Consider the following 18,037-nt stretch of genomic DNA (forward strand, 5'->3'; position numbering starts at 1 on the left):
ATCTGATAATGTTGGAGTCTTGACAAGTAACAGACTGATTTGGAGGAAAATTGTAGATAGGAAATTAATAATGATGTAATTTTTTTCATGTAGTACTATCATATCCTGTACACCCCTTGAGGGTACATTGCAGGAATTTGATGATGATGATGATGATGATGAACTACATGCACGATACGGGCAGACGCAAATTTAACGAAGATACAATTTGATTTTTGAGTTGCGCGTTGAAAAATATATGGAAAGATAAAGGGTTACTACAGTTTGTAGGCGTCTTATATCGAAACTGCGCCGCATTATACAAGGGTTACCTGTATTTTCTTCCACACCTGTTGACAAATTTCAGTCAGATATATTCACTGCTTCATCCCCAGCTGCCCTCAATAATTCCACTGACACACCATCAGCTCTAGGAGCTTTGCCTTTTGGCAGCTGTTCCATTGCTGATATCACTTACTTTTCATTTTCATGGGTTCCTCAACAAATTCTTCTTCAATATTATCTTTCTTGTACAAATCCTCTACATGCTCTTTCCATCTTTTTTTCCACTGCTTCTTCTTCATCAGACATTTGCCCAAATTACTTTTTATAACTCCTAATTTAGGGATAAGCTTCCTTGTAACATTTATTTTACTAAACAGATCTCTTGTTCTACCTATAATATTGATTTCTTCAATTTTCTTGCATCTTTTGTTTAGATGTGTTTCCTTATCTTTCCTAGCTTGTCTTTGGAACTCTGCACTCAGTTGTCTAACCCTTTCTTTGTTTCTCTGAAGTTTCATTTTTCTTCTTTCCTCTACTAATTGAATAGTTTCTTTTGATTACCATTTACAATCTTTCATTCTTGTTGCGTTATTAAGAGTATTCTTTGCTGCTTCTATGACTGTACATTTTGTTTGTTCCCACAGTTCTTTTAATTCTCTACCTGTCTTCTTCAGACTTTTTAATTTCTTTCCAACTTCTACTTTAAATGCTTAATTTATAGGATCTAAATCAAATCTGATACTGTCCTTATGTTTCTTCTTAGCCCTTTATTTCAATTTAACTTCAGCTATTAATAATTCATGATCTGTCCCACAGACTGCACCAGGTAGTGCTTTTTTCTTCTTGGATAGCACTTCTTCATCTTCTGCTGGCAACAATATAATCTATATGATTTGTGTTTTCCATTAGGTGAAGTCCATGCGTAAAATCTTCTTTTATGTTGTTGGAAGCAAGTGTTTGCAATAAAGCAACTGTTCTCAACACAACTTCAACATCCTTTCTCCATCATCCTTCAACATCGTTCTCAGTCCTAAACCACATTTTCCAGTAATGCTTCTTTCTTCTTTTTCACCCACTTTTGCATTCCATTCACCTAATATCAAAAGAAAATCTGTTTTATCAATACTGTTGCAAGCTGTTGTAAAACTCTTCTACTTCAATCTTTACTTGAATCTGTAGTGGGTGCATACACCTGTATTAGTGTAACTTCACTGGGTATGCCTTTATTCTGATTATTATTATTCTATTGTACACTGGGTTGTAACCCAAAATATAATTTCTGCATTCTTTTCTAACTATAAGTGCTACTCTATTTCTTCGAAGGTTTTCATGTCCAGAGTAATACATCATGAAATTATCGGTATCAAAGTGACCCATTCCTTTCCATCTCAGTTTACTGATTCCTAGCATCTTAACTCGAGTTCTTCTCATTTCTTTCTTCACCAGTTCCAGTTTTCCTTGATGCATGCTTACATTCCATATTCCTATTTTATGTAAATCAGTAAAGCGGAGGCATCTTCTTTTGAGATTAACTCTATCAGAAGTTGAACTTCCAGAAGGCTTTGATCCAGCTTCATCATTCTTGTTAACTTCATTGGAAGTTTCTCTCTGCTCTTCCCCAGTAGCCATTTCAGTTCCTTCTGACCTGGGTATCCTGTCTTCCAGCACTATATCACAATAACTTAAGCCTCTGTTCATATGATTTTCTTGGGAAAATATATGCAGAAGTAGTTTGCCATTGCCTTAACCTATAGAACAAGTAAAACATTTAAGCTATTTAGGCACAAATTTTAGTTAAGATGGCAATTTAAATATGGAAGTAGACAACAGAATTAATAAAGCAAGTATAGTAGGAAATCAAATGAATAAATTTATATGGAATAAGAAAGAAATTAACACTAAATTAAAATACAAGATAGTGTTCAAACCAATTTAACTTATCGATCTGAGAACTGGGTTAGAAATAAATTGCTTTATTAAAAACTGGAGGCCATAGATATGAGAGTTCTGAGAACAATTAGTGGAGAGAACAGATGGCATCAATGACAGTATCACATTAAAGAGGACATTAAAACAGAACTTGCCATTGTTAGCATTCAGGAACATGTTAGCAGAGCTAATGTGAGATGGTATGATTACTTTAAACAGAATGGGAGAGAAAAGTTTAGCTAAAGAAGCATTCTTTACCAGGTTGGCAGGGATAAAGACCAATATATATATATGGCTAATATATATGATAGAGTAAAACATGCCTTAGATGGAAATATAAGATCTGAAATGGAGTATTGACAGATAACAGATTAATTTGGAAGAAAATTGTTGATCGGAAGTTAATAATGGTGTAACTATTTCATGTACTATCATAACATCCTATTCACCTCCTGAGATACATATCAGGAATTTGATGATGAGACGGTATCTAGGTGTATCCCTATAATTCAAAAAAATAAGGTGGAAATGAAATGGATGTGCAACCTTATTAAGCAAGAGATCCATAAGATGATGATGTGAATAATAGCGAGAGGAGTTGTGGATTATACAAACTGCAGTGCAGAAAAGTTACCAGTTGTATGGAAAGTTAAACTGAAATATGATAATTGAAAAAAATTGGTTGTGCAGGCTGAAAGCGCTCTAAAAGAATTTTATTATTATGTTGCAAGTAAAAGAAAAAATTAATGTGGAAGAATAATTTTACTGAATGCAGATGGTATTCTTTTGTCAGAAGCTGATGGCAATTTTTTCAGTTACCAAGTGCTCACTTTTGTTAAGATATATCAATTGGGTAGTTATGTAATATGGCAAATGCTGCTTACTACGTTGGTTGAAGAGCTGTTTCGTAACCTGGATAAGCAATGTTCAGCCCATCAAATGTTTGTATAACTGAGTCTGAGCTCAGAAAGATGAAAGAATGTATGATAATTTTGTTGTACAAGGATGTTGCAAAAACTGATGTGTTTAACTAGTGTCCTATCAGCATTTTTGGTATGGTGGTAAAAATTTCAGATAAGATGGTAAGAAATTGCATACAGAAATGAGTTGACAGACAAGTTATGCTCTATAAGGAACATCATGAGTTTACTAAAGAGAGATCATGTTTTAGCAATTTGCTCATTTTATTACAATGTTATGGCTAAGTTGAATAAAGGGAATGGATATGCTATGATACTGTTAGATTTTGCTAAGGCATTTGATAGCTACATAAGCTGGGCAATATGGGATTGGAATATAAACTTGGATAAGTGGATGGTTGAATGACATGTATCAAAAATTATTATATGGTGGGTGTGAATCTGTCAGATTTAAGGTGACCAGTGGTATACCCCAGGAATCAGACCTTGGACCACTGCTATTCTATCTGTACATTAATGATATTGGGAAGGATCTGACAGTTCAGTTGTTTTCTGCTGATGCAAAAATAGAATCAAGAATAAGATAGGCAATCAGGAATGCTACTGACTTTCAACATTTACAGAATGATTTGAATAGGTTGGAAGTGTGGACAAATGATAATGGCTGTCAGTTCAATGTTAGCAAGTGTAAAATTATGCATTTTGGTGTGATGTGATGAGATTTCCAAAATCATTATATTGGTGGGGTTATGTTACAAGAAACTGGTAAAAGTTGGAAAAGAGAAAAAAAAAGTAACTTGCCTTACAAGTAAGGTTTATTTAGGCCATTACTGAATACTAGAGAAAATCAAGACTTTCCAGTGTTTTACATCGAAGATGCTTCAGTTATTGTCTAAGAACTGAAGTCATGTCATTCTATGAAGCTAAAGAGCAGTGACTATTCCCCCAATCAGATTTTAGGAAATTATTTTAAGTATTTTTTTAAAATCATCTACCTTTCATTCTTCATAGAATTCTTAGTAGTTTTCTTCCCCTCTCCTCCCAGCAGTCATTATACAGAAAGAGAAAATGGTTTGAATGATAAAAAAAATGAGGAATTATTTGTAGGAAGTGAGATCGCTAGGCTGCCCGCAGTGATACAAAATGCGCAGCGGCAATTAGAGCACCTGCAAAACTCTTTCCAGAGTGATTCGGCTAACGTAAATAAACAGCGTGGGAGAGTTTCTGAAATGAAGGAGAGAGTGTTGTATGGTGACTCGTTATTAAGAGGAGTAATAGATGGGAATGTAACTAAATCGTACTTACCGGGTGCGAAATTTAAGGATGTAAGTGAGAGCATTAGAGTGCAAAAACAGAGGGTGAAAGAATTAACAATTGTGGCGGGTACGAATGAATTGAAAGGTGATAAATTTTTTTATGAGAGAGGACTTGAAAGTATTGTTAAAGGTAGTGAAAGAAAAGAGTGACAGAGTTAGAATGGTGAGTCTGTTACCGCGGTATGACAGAGAGGAGTTTAGAAGGAGGGCCATAATCGCAAATGACATTATGCGCAGGTTATGCGGACGGTGTGGTGTGGAATTCGTGGACGTGTGGAATGAGTTTGATGGGCAAAAGGACTTATACAAGATGGATGGCCTGCATTTGAATGGACTTGGTGTGCGGAGACTGGAAAAAGTGTTGCTGAATGAAGTGAAAATGGATGTGCAGAACCAGGGAAACTAGAACTATCAAGGAGGGGGGGGGGGTGGATATCCAGACATCAGCGAGACAGTTGAGTGTAAAAATGTATATAATGTACCTGAGCCAGCAATAAGGACAAAAAATGGGAATGGGATATTTAGAATAACGCATCAAGATAGGCGTGGGACAAAGGGAACACTGCAATTCATGTATACTAATGCCAGGAGTATTAGGAACAAGAAGGAAGAATTTTTGGCCTTGATTGGCTCTTCCTGGCCACAGGTTATTGGCATTAGTGAAACATGGCTGACGGAAGATGATATAGTTAGTGGGATAGAATGTGTAGGTTATAGTATGTTTAGGAGGGACAGAGAGAATAAAATTGGGGGAGGGGTGTTATTGATGATAGCTGGTGAACTGCAGCCAAGGAGAATTGAAGTATAGCAGGATAGTGAAAGGAGCTCATTTGAGGCTATTTGGTGTGAGATTGACACTGGCAGAATAAAATATACAGTTGGGTGCTGCTATAGACCAGGTGATGGAATAGATGGTGGAGATGGTATGCATAAACAAATTGATGAAATGAGTGGAAGGAGGGTAATTATTATGGGGGATTTCAACTATGGTAACATTGATTGGAAGGAGGAGAGGACACATGTGAGGAAGGAAATGGATTTTATTCAATTATTAAGGGATAACTATCTGAAACAGCATGTAATTGAAAATACTAGGGGTGTGAGAGTGCTTGACCTGGTAATAGTATCTGAGAATTTGACTGTAATGAATATGACCATGTTGCCACCTATTGGTGAGAGTGATCATAAGGTCTTGACCTGGGAGGTGGCTAAAGGTGTGAAATTTGTGATTAAGACAGGGTATATGTGGAATTACCGTGCTGGCAAGTATGACAAGCTTAGGAGATTGCTTGGATCAGTGCCATGGCATGTACAACTGCAAGGGCTGGACGTCGATAAAGCATGGGAAGTGATCAAAGAGCATTTACAGGAGGTTATGGCTGATTGTATACCTAACGTCCGAATAGTGAAACAAGGAGGGGTTAAATAGATGAATAACACCATTAAGCTTGAGCTGCAAAAAAAGAAACAACTATGGAGGGAATTTAAAGAAAGGGGTGACCTGCAGGCACACGAACGGTATAAAGTACAGGCCACAAGGGTAACGAGTGTGGTAAAAACAGCAAAAGCCGATTATGAAAGGAAACTAGCTATGCAAGCAAAAGAGAATCCCAAACAGTTCTTTCAATATGCTGCAAGCAAGAAAAAAACTGTACATGGCAAAATGATTTTAAGGAATGACGATGGTAAAGAGTTCACTGAACCAGTCGATATAGTGGAGTTACTGAGCGTGCACTTTGCAAAAGTATATCATCCAGGTGGTGACGTTGAAAAAATGAAGGAACCATTAGTTTATATGGGAATTGTGATGAATGAAGTAGAGGTGAATAGTCTATTACAGAACCTTAATGTGAATACATCTGTGGGATTGGATGGTATACCGGCACGGGTCTTGCATGAAGCGGCTAATGAATTATCAGTGCCCTTGACCATGTTGTTTAATCTGAGTCTCGGGTCTGGCTTAGTCCCGAAGGCGTGGAAAGACGGGAAAATAGTTTCACTGCATAAAGGAGGATCCAAGACTATGGTTGCAAATTACCGACCGATCAGCATATCAGGAGTCGTTGTCAAGGTCTCGGAGAAAGTAGTCAAGGGAAAAATACAGGAATGGATTGATGAAAATGAGATACTGTACAGAGGACAGCATGGCTTTGTGAAGGGTAGATCATGCCTCAGTAACTTGCTCAAGTTTTATAACAAGGTGACGGCTGAACTGGATAAGGGAAATAGGTTTACAGTGATACTGCTGGACCTGGCAAAGGCGTTTGACAGGATACCACATGGAATTCTAATCCGTAAACTACAACATATGGGAATGGATATAGGGTTGGTGTGATGGATAGCTGGGTGGTTGATGGAGAGATATCAAAGAGTAGTTTATTCAGGAGTAGAGTCCAAAAAATGGCCTGTGACTAGTGGTGTGCCACAGGGTTCTGTTCTTGGACCACTGCTGTTTAATCTGTTCATTAACTATATAGGGAAGGGTCTAAGTGGGACAGTTCATTTGTTCGCTGATGATGCAAAGTTGGGTAGGGCGATAGTGAATGCAGAAGATGTCAAAGTCTTGCAAGATGACTTAGATAGATTGGAGTTCTGGACTAAGGAGAATGGATGTCAATTTAATGTGACAAAATGTAAGGTTATGCATTTCAGAGTGAAAAGATTAGCAGCAGTATACCACATTGGTGGAACTGTACTCCAAGAGATTGATGAGACCAGGGACTTGGGAGTGTTGGTGGATAGGGAGATGAAGTTTATTGGGCACATTGTGAAAGTAGCTAAATCAGCTCTTCAACTCACTTGGTTGTTGAAAAATACCTTGATGAGCAGAGAAAAACAAGTTATTGTACCTCTGTACCGAGCCCTGATAAGACCTCATCTCGACTACTGTGCCCAGATTTGGTCACCTCGGTTCCTTCTTGATGGGGAGGAGGTTGAGAGGATCCAGAGGCGAGTGACTAAGATGATAGCAGGTCTATGGAATGAACCATATGAGAACAGGTTGAAGATTTGTGGGTTGCAGAAATTAGTTGATAGGCAGAAAAGAGGAGATATGATTGAGACATTCAAATTGCTAAAAGGATTCTATAGGATTAATTCAGATGATATTTTTGAGATCAGGACTGGTGGTGGGAGAACTAGGGGACACCCATGGAAGCTGGGCAAGAGCGTGGTTAGCAGGGGTGTTAGAGCTGGGTTCTTTACTTTTAGAGTGGTAAATGAGTGGAATAAGCTGCCAGAGTCTGTTGTGGGTGCTATGACAGTGAGCGAGTTCAAGGCAAGGTATGATAGATACTGTGAGAATGTTGAACAGCTGTGTGAACATGATGTTCAGGGCCTCCCTCGATGAGTCTAAGGACTCCTGGAGTAGCCCGTAGTAGTAATAATAATAATAATAATTGTGTCTAAAATAGCATCAGGTTTTTATTCTTTTTAAATTTAATAACTTTTACACTGACAGTGCAAGCCATGTGTATAATTGGATGCATTATCATTGACAATCTTTAAAACTAATTTTATTATACATTGGTTTACTTATTTCTTATTTCATATCATTTCATTTTGGGCTTAAAGATGATCTGATTTAAACTGAAATTGAGTTTACTGAAAATTTTTTATTTTAATGAAGGTCATCTTGGTTTACTAAATTTTATTAGTCTGCCCAGTCAGGGGGGAAAAATCGCTATATATATATATAGCAAACAAATTTGCTTATATCTCTCACTTTTTGTTGAAAGATTTGTTGTAGTGACTTCACTTCAAAATAGCATTGATGCTACAGGATTTTCACTGTTTATAGTGAATGAATTGCTGGCCTCGTTGGCCGAGTGGTCAGCTTATCTGTTCTCCAGTGTTAGATCCTGAATGGAGGATTTTCTAAGAAGTTGTTCGTTCAGAGTCTAACATGAAAATTTACCTAATTTAAGACAATACCTGCACACCAGCAGAAAGTAAGAAAGACCTTGTTTGTTGTATATGAGAATGTGCATTAATATGTGTAATGTATTAGAAATATTTGTTGTCAAATGGAAGACTAAATTAGAGAATTATGTCAAATTTGTGATTCTATGTAAAAGAAATATTAGCTTAAATTTGTGTCCTATAAAGCTATCTAAAATAACATAAGTCGCCAGACAAATGAGTACCAGTTCAAAGGTCGCATCTGAACCGCACGTATCGATCGTAATGCCAGAGGCTACAGCTTACACGGAAAGTGATGTAAGCACATTTCCAAGAAAACAGCAAAAGGGAGAGTAAAGGATCAACTTAAGGGCATTAAAAGTAAAGGGTCATGCGAAAAAGGATTCAGCAAAAAGAGGATGCTTGAACACAGAATATAAGGCAATGCGTGCCATATTGCAAGGTCTTTTTTCCGGATTTTCATCTCGAGGATTCTTGACCGGTGGTCAGAGAAAAGACGAGCCAGCATGCAATGATGTCGGACAGCGGGCCACTTTCCTGATTATGCTGGAGAAGATTCCACACGGAGCCGTATGTGAATCATCAGCCGATGCAGAATCGTGCGAGTCGCTGGATGTCCCATCGAAAGAGCGGAGATAGCCCTTAGTCGCAGCAGAAACCAGATCGTGTCCGGCAGAAGTAGAAAGGATGATGCAGCCACAAGGCCAGGCGCTGAGATAGCCAATCGAAGGATGACCAGAACAACATGTGGTAGTTAATAGACTTTCGGAAGGAACTGGGTGATGTAGAGATCTTTGTTATATGTTACGGAAGAGATAGAAGATAGAAATTTGTGTTTGATTATGTAATGTGGACAATCCTTTAGAGAACTTTGATAAGATTTCGTATTTGATAAGATTTAGTTCTGTCGGACAAGGAATTGTCAGGAACGAATTTCCAATTGAATGTGAGTGAAATGATAAGAGTATTTTGTTTAGTAGAATGACCTTAATTGAGAAAGCAACAAGTTGTATAATATGTACTTTATGAATAGCATGCATGAGAGGATCTTAATTTAGTGTAACATTGTCATTGCTTTCCATTGTTTTGTATGATTAATACTTTGATTGGTCTAAGTGCATTTGATTAATTTAGAATTGTTAATCTGTCTTAGCATGAGATTTAACTTAGCAGGAGATTTAGAAGTTTTAGTATTTTGATTCAATTTAGTTGTACTTGTCTTTTAGTTCCAATAAACATGTTTTATTGCATATGCCTGAATTCGAGATATCAAATTACCACTTATGAAATTAGAACCTTAGTGGGAAGAATTTTGGATATATATATATATATATATTTAAGAATAGATAATAGGTCACGACTACAAAGTACCGAAATCTATATAACTGTATATGAAGTGTATATTAGAGTGTATGCCAATGAATCTAGGAATATTTCCTTGAGCTTGAATTATTTCCTGTTATAGGATACTGGCTGGCACAGCATAATACAAATTAGCTAGTATCTGAAAAGGAATTATCCCTAGGTAGAATCAAGTTAGGCTATACATTAGAAAAGATAATGGAGATTAATGAGGTATATAAGTTTAGAAATAGAGAGAAAACAACGACATAACACTAGCCAAAAGGCTGTGGGTTTGAATCCTGCCATGTGCATGGATGTTTGTGATTATTGTCTGTGGAAGTGGTGGTTGGGTGGTAAATGGCGTTGGTGTAGTTGCAGTTAGTTGTATTTGGTGGATTGAGTGGTGGAGACAGAGTTGTAGAGTAGATTCCCTCTCTCGATGAGTCTTTGGACTCCCTGGAGGTGTCATGTAATAATAATAATAAATTCACTATCTTTGCTATAATGAGATCTGACTGTAATAGATGCTTCAGCATGTGACATATAACTATAGTCCTCTCTTAATCTTAGAAGTTAATGATAAAGTTTGTTCAGCTATAATTTTAAAATGAACATTATATTGTTTATATAAAAAGAATCATAAATAAGAGAAAGACTAAATTGCAAAACTGTTACTTCAGATTTGTAAGAAATTTAAGGCTTTATATGTAATTGCAGTATGGTAGGTATACCATATTGGTCATGCGATGTGTCAATAAATATGGACAGTTTACATTATTTATTTCTTTATTATTTTTATACTGCTCCTTGTATATCAGTCAAAAGGTTGAAGCTGTTTAATTTTCTTCCTTAGGTTATTATTTTGGTCACACATTAAAATTGGAAAAAGTAATCCGGACAGTTTGATAATTGAATCCTCAAGATTAGATGGTAGTTTGCGGACAGTAGTGACAGAGAGAGCATTGGATAAAAAAGTCATGCCCTACTCACAAGGTAAATTGTGGTTGGTCTGTAATGTCAGTTGATTCTTTTGTATCGTTTAATAATGTATCTTTTTAAATTTTCTGTCAAAATAATATAAATATAACTACGTTGCCGAACATCAATGTAGTTAATTGAAAAATTAAAAACAATAGAAAATTAAGAAAAATTATAAATATTTTTTATTTGTTAGTTGAGCCACAATAAAACTCAAGGAGAGCCACATGCGGCTCGCGAGCCGCAGTTTGGCCACTGTGGATATATAGCATCAAAAGTCCACCAATCTTTCTCAGAACTCTCTGTGGTCTCCAGTCTTTGATCAAGAGTTTTATTTCTAACCCAGTTCTCAGAGCCATAAGTTAAAATTGGTTTGAACTCTGTCTTGTATGCAGCTAGTTTGCTGTTTTGATTAATTTCTCTTATTCCATATTAATAGCGCTGGACTTCCTACCATACTAGCTTTGTTAATTCTACTGTCTATTTCCAAATTTAATTTGCCATCTTTACAAAAAGTTGTGCCTGAATAGTTGAAATGTTTTACATGTTCTATAGGTTCTCCATTCAGGATGCAGTTGATGTTTTCAATGTTTCTGCCTATTTTCATTGTCTTTGTGTTTTTAATGCTGATTTTCATACTAAGTTTATTTACAGCACTTATTCAAAAATTTGGTCAGTGAATTCTGCAGACTTGTCCTGGATTTATTTAGGAGTATAACATCGTCTGCATGAAGTAAAGAGTTGAGATTAACATCTCCAATTTTGATATCAGGTTTAATACTGCTTTACCTCATAACATGATCCATATAGATGATGAATAACAGTAGATATAACGTACACCTTTGTCACAATCCCAATTTAACATCAAATGATCTTCCTGTACCTCCAATTATAACTGCTGATTTACAACTCAAATAGCAATTATGTATTGCTTGATATAATGTGCCATTTACACAGTATAATGAGCATTTTGAACAGCTGTCATATATGCCTTTTCCAGGTCTACAAAATGTAAATACAGATCCTTGTTATATTCCTGTGATTTTTCAAACTATTTGTTTTAAAGTGAAAATCTGATCCTGATAGCCTCAGTTTGGCCTGAAGCCAGTTTGTTATTCTCCATGCTTCTCCTCCACAATTTTTCTTAATCATTTAAAGAATACTTGCATATTTCTTACCAGTAACACTCAGTAGAAAAATTCCTCTGTAATTCTCGCATTCACCTTTTTTATAGATGGGTACTATGAGTGGTCTACTCTAATCATCTGGAAGTCGACTCTCTGACCAGGCCTTCTGAATTATGCAGTGTGGCAACTGTAAAACTTTTATATCTCCATATTTTAACATTTCTGGTCGAATATTATCTACTCTAGCTGACTTTCTGCATTTCAGGTTTCTGATAGCTTTTTTCTACTTGAAGTGCAGATATATATTTCAGATGGAATTCCTTTTGAGTGTTCCCTTTATCATCTCTAATGACTTTTACAGTATTCTCGATTTGAGATTTTTCAATTGCATCCAGAATATTTTACTACCTTCCTGATGTTTATTTTCTATGTTCTTACCAAAGTCCACGACAAGGACAAATTTTCCTTTTTGATTTGTGTCTGCTGCCTTCTTTGCCTCAAAAAATTAGACTTATTTTACTTATGGACCCACATAAGATCCTTAGTAGAATCTTCTCTGTGGGTCCATAAGCAAAATAAGTCTCATTTTCCAGTTCCCCATTTCTATTAGCTTACATTACTCTACTTGGTGTCTACCATTCAAGAAGATTATCTTGATATTTGGTGTTTAATATTATAGCTATTCCTTCTTTTCCCTGATTATAACATCTTGTATTTGTTGCTTAAGGATATACCATAATGCTTAAAGTTATTGGATAATTTCCTTAAGGATTGACTGCAATCCAGTACCAATCACACTTACATATTTATGCCCCTACAGTGATACAGAAAGAGACCATTGACCTCTTCTACAGGGATCTAAATTTAGCCATAGATTCAATACGAGAAAGAGACATTTTGATTCTTAAGGGTGATTTCAATGCAAAAGTTGGAAAAAGGATGGAAGATTGCAACAGGACAATCCTGGGATCTCACAGACTTTAACCCAAGATGAAAATTGAAAGGCTGATTGATTTTTGTATACAAAAGAACTTATGGTTGCTAACACCTTCTTTAAGCAATATAAACAGACTATACACCTGGAACCAAATTGATTATATCCTTATTAACAAAAGATGGAACTCTATGATGAAAAATGTTCAAGCATTTCCTGGAGCTGATTATGGCTCTGATCACCAACTCCTCATTGCTAATATGAAAATATGTTTGAGAACAAATAACATAACATATCCATCTATTATTTTAATGGCTAATATAGCCTACTTTCATTTAGGAGTACCCCTTTTTTTACAATGTCATTGGCTCTTTACTCAAATTCTAGGGCATTACTGAAGTGTTATAAAACTAATATATGAAGAATAAAAATAAGAGAAAATTTGGACATATCTTTTTGGATGTTGTTTTCTGTCTCCTTATTCTGGCAACTTGCCTTCATATTGGGGAAGTGGGGGGTAAAGTAATGTGGGGGAATTTGAAAAAAACACAGTTTTTTCAAATATTAGCCATTAAAATAATAGTTTGTTTTTAGAGGAGTAACATGGGAATTTTCTCAGAAATAATACCTATCATATCCACCTAGATTAAACTTCACTGAGACATAACATTAAAGTGAAAAATAAATTTCTAGAATTAGAGAATTAGACTGATGAAACAACCTCAGAAGAACTTTGGAATAAAACAAAACAATATTACAGGTAACTGCAAAGTCAATGTTGCCCAAAAAAAATCCAGAATCAACACACCCTGGATATCAAATGAAACTCTGAAAGAAGTTGAGAAAAGATTAGAAATAAAGTCAAAAGGACTTTCAGTGGAAGTTGATGCACAGATCTATAGCAAGTTATCAAAGCTCATCAAAAATTTTTGCATTAAAGATAAAAGCAACTTTATCAACAACATATGCAGAGAAATTGAAGATCACTCAAATCAAAATCAAACCAAAGACCTGTTTAGCAAAATAAGGCTTTTGAATAGAAAATTTAAACCAAAGTATTCAAGTATAGCTGATGTCAACAATCATATTCTTACTGATCCAATGGACATTCTTAATAGATGGAAAGAGTATTCTCAAATCTATGCAAAGATAATTCATTCTCATTCAACAAAGAAAACACCAGAGACTTCCATAAGGAACCTTGCATCTTAAAAGAAGAGGTTGAAGAAGCTCTAAACTCAGAAAAGGGAAAACTCCAGGCCATGACCAATTACCAAGTGAACTTCTTGCATGTCTAGGACCCATAGGAATCAACATCATCAGAAAAATTTCTAATAAAATCCTGGAGACAGGAAATTGGCATGATGATTGGGTAAAATCCATTTTTATCCCAATACACAAAAAAGGAAATGTCAATGAATGCAATTGATCTCACATGCAAGCAAAATTCTCCTCTGTATTATTAAAGAAAGACTTAATATGTTGAGCAGCAACTTCCTGCAGAACAGGCAGGTTTTAGAAAAGGATGTGGAACCAAAGATCAAATTTCTAATCTAAGGCACTTGGTTGAAAAGGCTCAAGAATTTAATATTTCCTTGTATATGTGTTTTGTTCATTTTGCCAAAGCATTTGGCTGCATCAGGTTGAAGGACCTTTGGAAAATACTAAGTGGGCATCCCAGAACATTTGACACAACTTTAAAAGAGTAATCAGGCTGTGGTGAAGATGGATGGAAAAACATCTGTGGGTCAATGTCAAGAAAGGTGTGAGACAAGGATGCATACTCTCCCCCGATCTATACAATTTTTACAGAGAATACATTATTTAAGTTGTTGGCAGAAAGATAAATAACCTTAGATATGCTGATAATAGCATTCTTATTGTCATCAGCAAAGAAGAACTGAAGTCCCTCATTAAAATAATTGAATGGGGAAAGCTGAAATATATATGGTTTAAGAATTAATTGTGATAAAACAAAATACATCACCATAGATGAAGACAATTTTGTCCACAACATTGACTTCGAGATGGTGGATGAACCATTTACCGTTGAGCTCTAATCCGCACCAAGAGTAGATATCAGCCAGAAATTAAAAGAATTACCATGGTGAGGTCAGCAATGGTGCAATTGCAGAAAATATTTAAAGACAGAAACATTTCTACCACCACTAAATCAAGACTGGTCAATAGCTTGGTGTTGAATCTTGGACACTTGGCAAAAAAGATATGGACAAGATAAATAGCTTTGAGATGAGGTGCTGGAGAAGGATGTTGAGTCTCCTGGATGGATAAAAGGTCTAATGAAAGAATTCTCAAATATATCAGTCACATTTCAATACATGAAAATGACAACCTGGAGAAACTTATCATCCAGGGCAAAATGGAAGGACAAAGATGGTTGGACCAGATTAAATCACAAGACTTACTTGAGAGTTGGCCACTGCTGCAACAAAAGACAAAGAAATAGACATTGTGACTAGGGTCATGAGTCCTCAGACATGAGGAGACCAAGCAATAAATAAATAGATTTGTTGCTTAGAAAGATCTCACCTGTTTTTGTCTTGTTTATTTCAAGATAAATTAACACCTATTATGTTGATCTGGTACTTATCCACTTCTTCTGCTAGTTCAATTTCTTTTCCATTGATGCTTCTTATGTTGATGGTACCAATCTTGATCTCTTATGTTGAATTGGAGTTTGTTCTTCCAGTAGCTGACTTTTCACTGTTCACCCTGGTTCCCTGACAAAAACAATGGGGGGGGGGGGGCTTGTTTCATCATGTTGTACCATCATTTGAGTTATGGTTTAAGACAATAAGATTACGATTTGATCTACTAAATCTCAAATTACCAGCCCATCCTCATTCATTCAGTACCCAGATAGATACCCAACAGGGTGCACCATGAGAAGGTGAGGATTGGATATCCTCAGATGTTCTATTGGTTTCCAGTTTGATATATCAGTTCCCAATTTGATTTCTGTGAGGTTATACTTGTATAGATTGCTACTGTTATTTGGTTTCAGGTTTCATCATCGGTGTTTCTCTAAAAGTTGATTTCTGCTTGCAGTCCAAAACTTTCCTGTAATCTTAAATGCTGTATATGTTGGTTTTTTTGAATTCTTTGTGCTTTTCAATTAGTAATTTAAAAAAAAAAAGTAATAATATGCATGGATAACTACTTTTAATATTGGAACCATTATTGAGAATGTATTCCACAATCATTTTCTCAGTCTTTGTTTTATAAACTGGAATAATTGTGAATATTCTGCCAGGATGCTTATGTGTTCTTCCAACCTCATATTTTCAAGAAATCTGTTTCTTCATTTAAGAGTTTCATCAGCATATTTGAACAGTTCCATGTTAGTACTGTCTTCTCTATGTGTTTTACTGTGTTTTTTAAAGTTATTTAATATATCATTCAATTCCTGAATAGAAATGAGTTCTGCCATTATCTTTGGATTGTGGTATTTGTAATTCTTTTGTGGCATGTGACAAATCCTGAAAATACTGTAGACATTTATTTTAATTACATTGATTCTTACATTCTCTCTTTCTCGTATAGAATTTTATAAGACCAAAACTATGAAAATAGGCAGGAATATATAAAACTTCAACTGCATTCTAAAATTTCAACTCTCTGGACACACTTTTCGGTGAATATGACAAATTAAATATGAACATATACATCATATAAATCCACAAAACTAGTATGGTGTGGAATCAATGGTGAATAAATTTATATGGAATTAAAGAGAAATTAGTCAGCACACTAAACTAGCAATATACAAAACGGTGTTTAAGCCAGTTTTAAAATCAAAGAGCTGATTTTAAAACTGGAATTGAAAGACTGGGGACCATACAATTGAGAGACCTTGAGAAGGATTAGGGGAATGATTAGATGACATCAATGTCAGCATCATATTAAAAATGTAGATTTTATTTATTTTTTAACTCTGTACTTAAGGGTTAAAGCTGTATAACTGAGAGGAGACCTCCACATAGCCTTTAAAGGAATGCGGAGAACCGACCAGGGCTTCTGACCTAATGTCAAATCCTCGCCTTCTTGTGGTGCACCTTGTTGGGTATTTACCTGGATACTGAATGAACGAGGATGGGTTGGCAATTTGTGATTTAGCTGACCAAATTGTATTCTTATTGGCTTAAACCAATATACAAAATGATGGTACAACATGACAAAATTTCATGCCGGCTGGGACATCGCCCAGTTAAACAAGGCCCTCCCCCCCGTTGTTTTCGCCAGGGAACCAGGGCGAACAGCAGAAAGTCAGGTACTGGAACAAATCTGAAAGCATACCCCAACTCAATATCACCAGAGTTAAAGATCGGTACTATCAACATAAGAAACCTGAATGGCAAAGAAATGGAGTTAGCTTCTTAGTAGAAATACAAGGCTAATCTTCTTTAATTGCAGGCAGTCTCAAGTAGAGTGATGTGGGCAAATATCAGAATGGGGAACTGGACAGTGAGACTTATTTGTGGCTATGGTCCCACAGAAGGTTCTACTAAGGTAGAAGTGGAGGAATTTTTTAATGCTTTAGAGAAAGCAACTGACACAATGAAAAAGGAAAAGTTTGTCCTTGTTGATGATCTAAATAGCAGAGTAGGAAACAATTGTGAGACATACAAAATATTTTGGGAAAATTTGGAGAAAAGAGCAAAGTAATAATAATGACAAATACCTCTCAGATTTCTGCTCAGGACATGATCTAGTTATTATTAGGTTATGTTATTATATAACCTAACACACTGTTCCAACATAAAAATGTGCATAAATTCACACGAAGAGAAGAGGCAAGGAATAAGAAAAGTTTTATTTACTATGTTATTGTTGATAGAGATGTTTTCTCACTGGTGCAGGACACTGGAATGTACAGATGATTTAAAATTGGAAGTGGTCACCATTTAGTCTTGAGCAGGCTGAAATTGAATTTCATATTGAAAAGAAGAACATGTAAGAAAGTTTTAAAGCGAATAAAAGTTGACCAGCTGTTAGATGTAAACTGTAGACAAAAATTAACAAATATTATTGAAGAAAAATTGAAAGGGCTTGAAAATAGGAACCGAACCTTGGATAATCAGTGGCAAGTATATTTGTGGTGTTTTATGAAACGCCACAGCCAGAGAGGCATGTGGTTTGGTTGTCTTCAATGATAGAAAAATCAGAACTCCATGGTGGGCACAGGACGTTAGAAGCAGTGAAGGAAAAGACGAAAGCATATCGAAAGTTCCTGGCAAATAAATCAGTTTGTGCTCTTAGAGAATACAGAGAAAAATGTAAGAA

The 18,037-nt window shown here is 35.8% G+C and overlaps 1 protein-coding gene across 2 annotated transcripts in view; it reads left to right on the plus strand.

Annotated features, from left to right (window-relative positions):
* LOC150109676 (low-density lipoprotein receptor-related protein 1B-like) overlaps positions 1-18,037 on the plus strand; it is a 361,753-nt gene that overhangs the window by 163,281 nt on the left and 180,435 nt on the right. For both annotated transcript variants that reach the window (XM_090409647.1, XM_090409653.1), the window contains exon 12: positions 10,548-10,687. In XM_090409647.1, coding sequence (XP_090265773.1) covers positions 10,548-10,687 — 140 coding nt within the window. The remainder of the gene's footprint in view (positions 1-10,547; positions 10,688-18,037) is intronic.

This window comes from Typopeltis vanoorti, chromosome 2 (genome assembly GCF_054136105.1).
Source record: "Typopeltis vanoorti isolate ZY-2024b chromosome 2, IOZ_Tvanoo_1.0, whole genome shotgun sequence".
NCBI classification, from domain to species: Eukaryota; Metazoa; Arthropoda; class Arachnida; order Uropygi; family Thelyphonidae; genus Typopeltis; species Typopeltis vanoorti.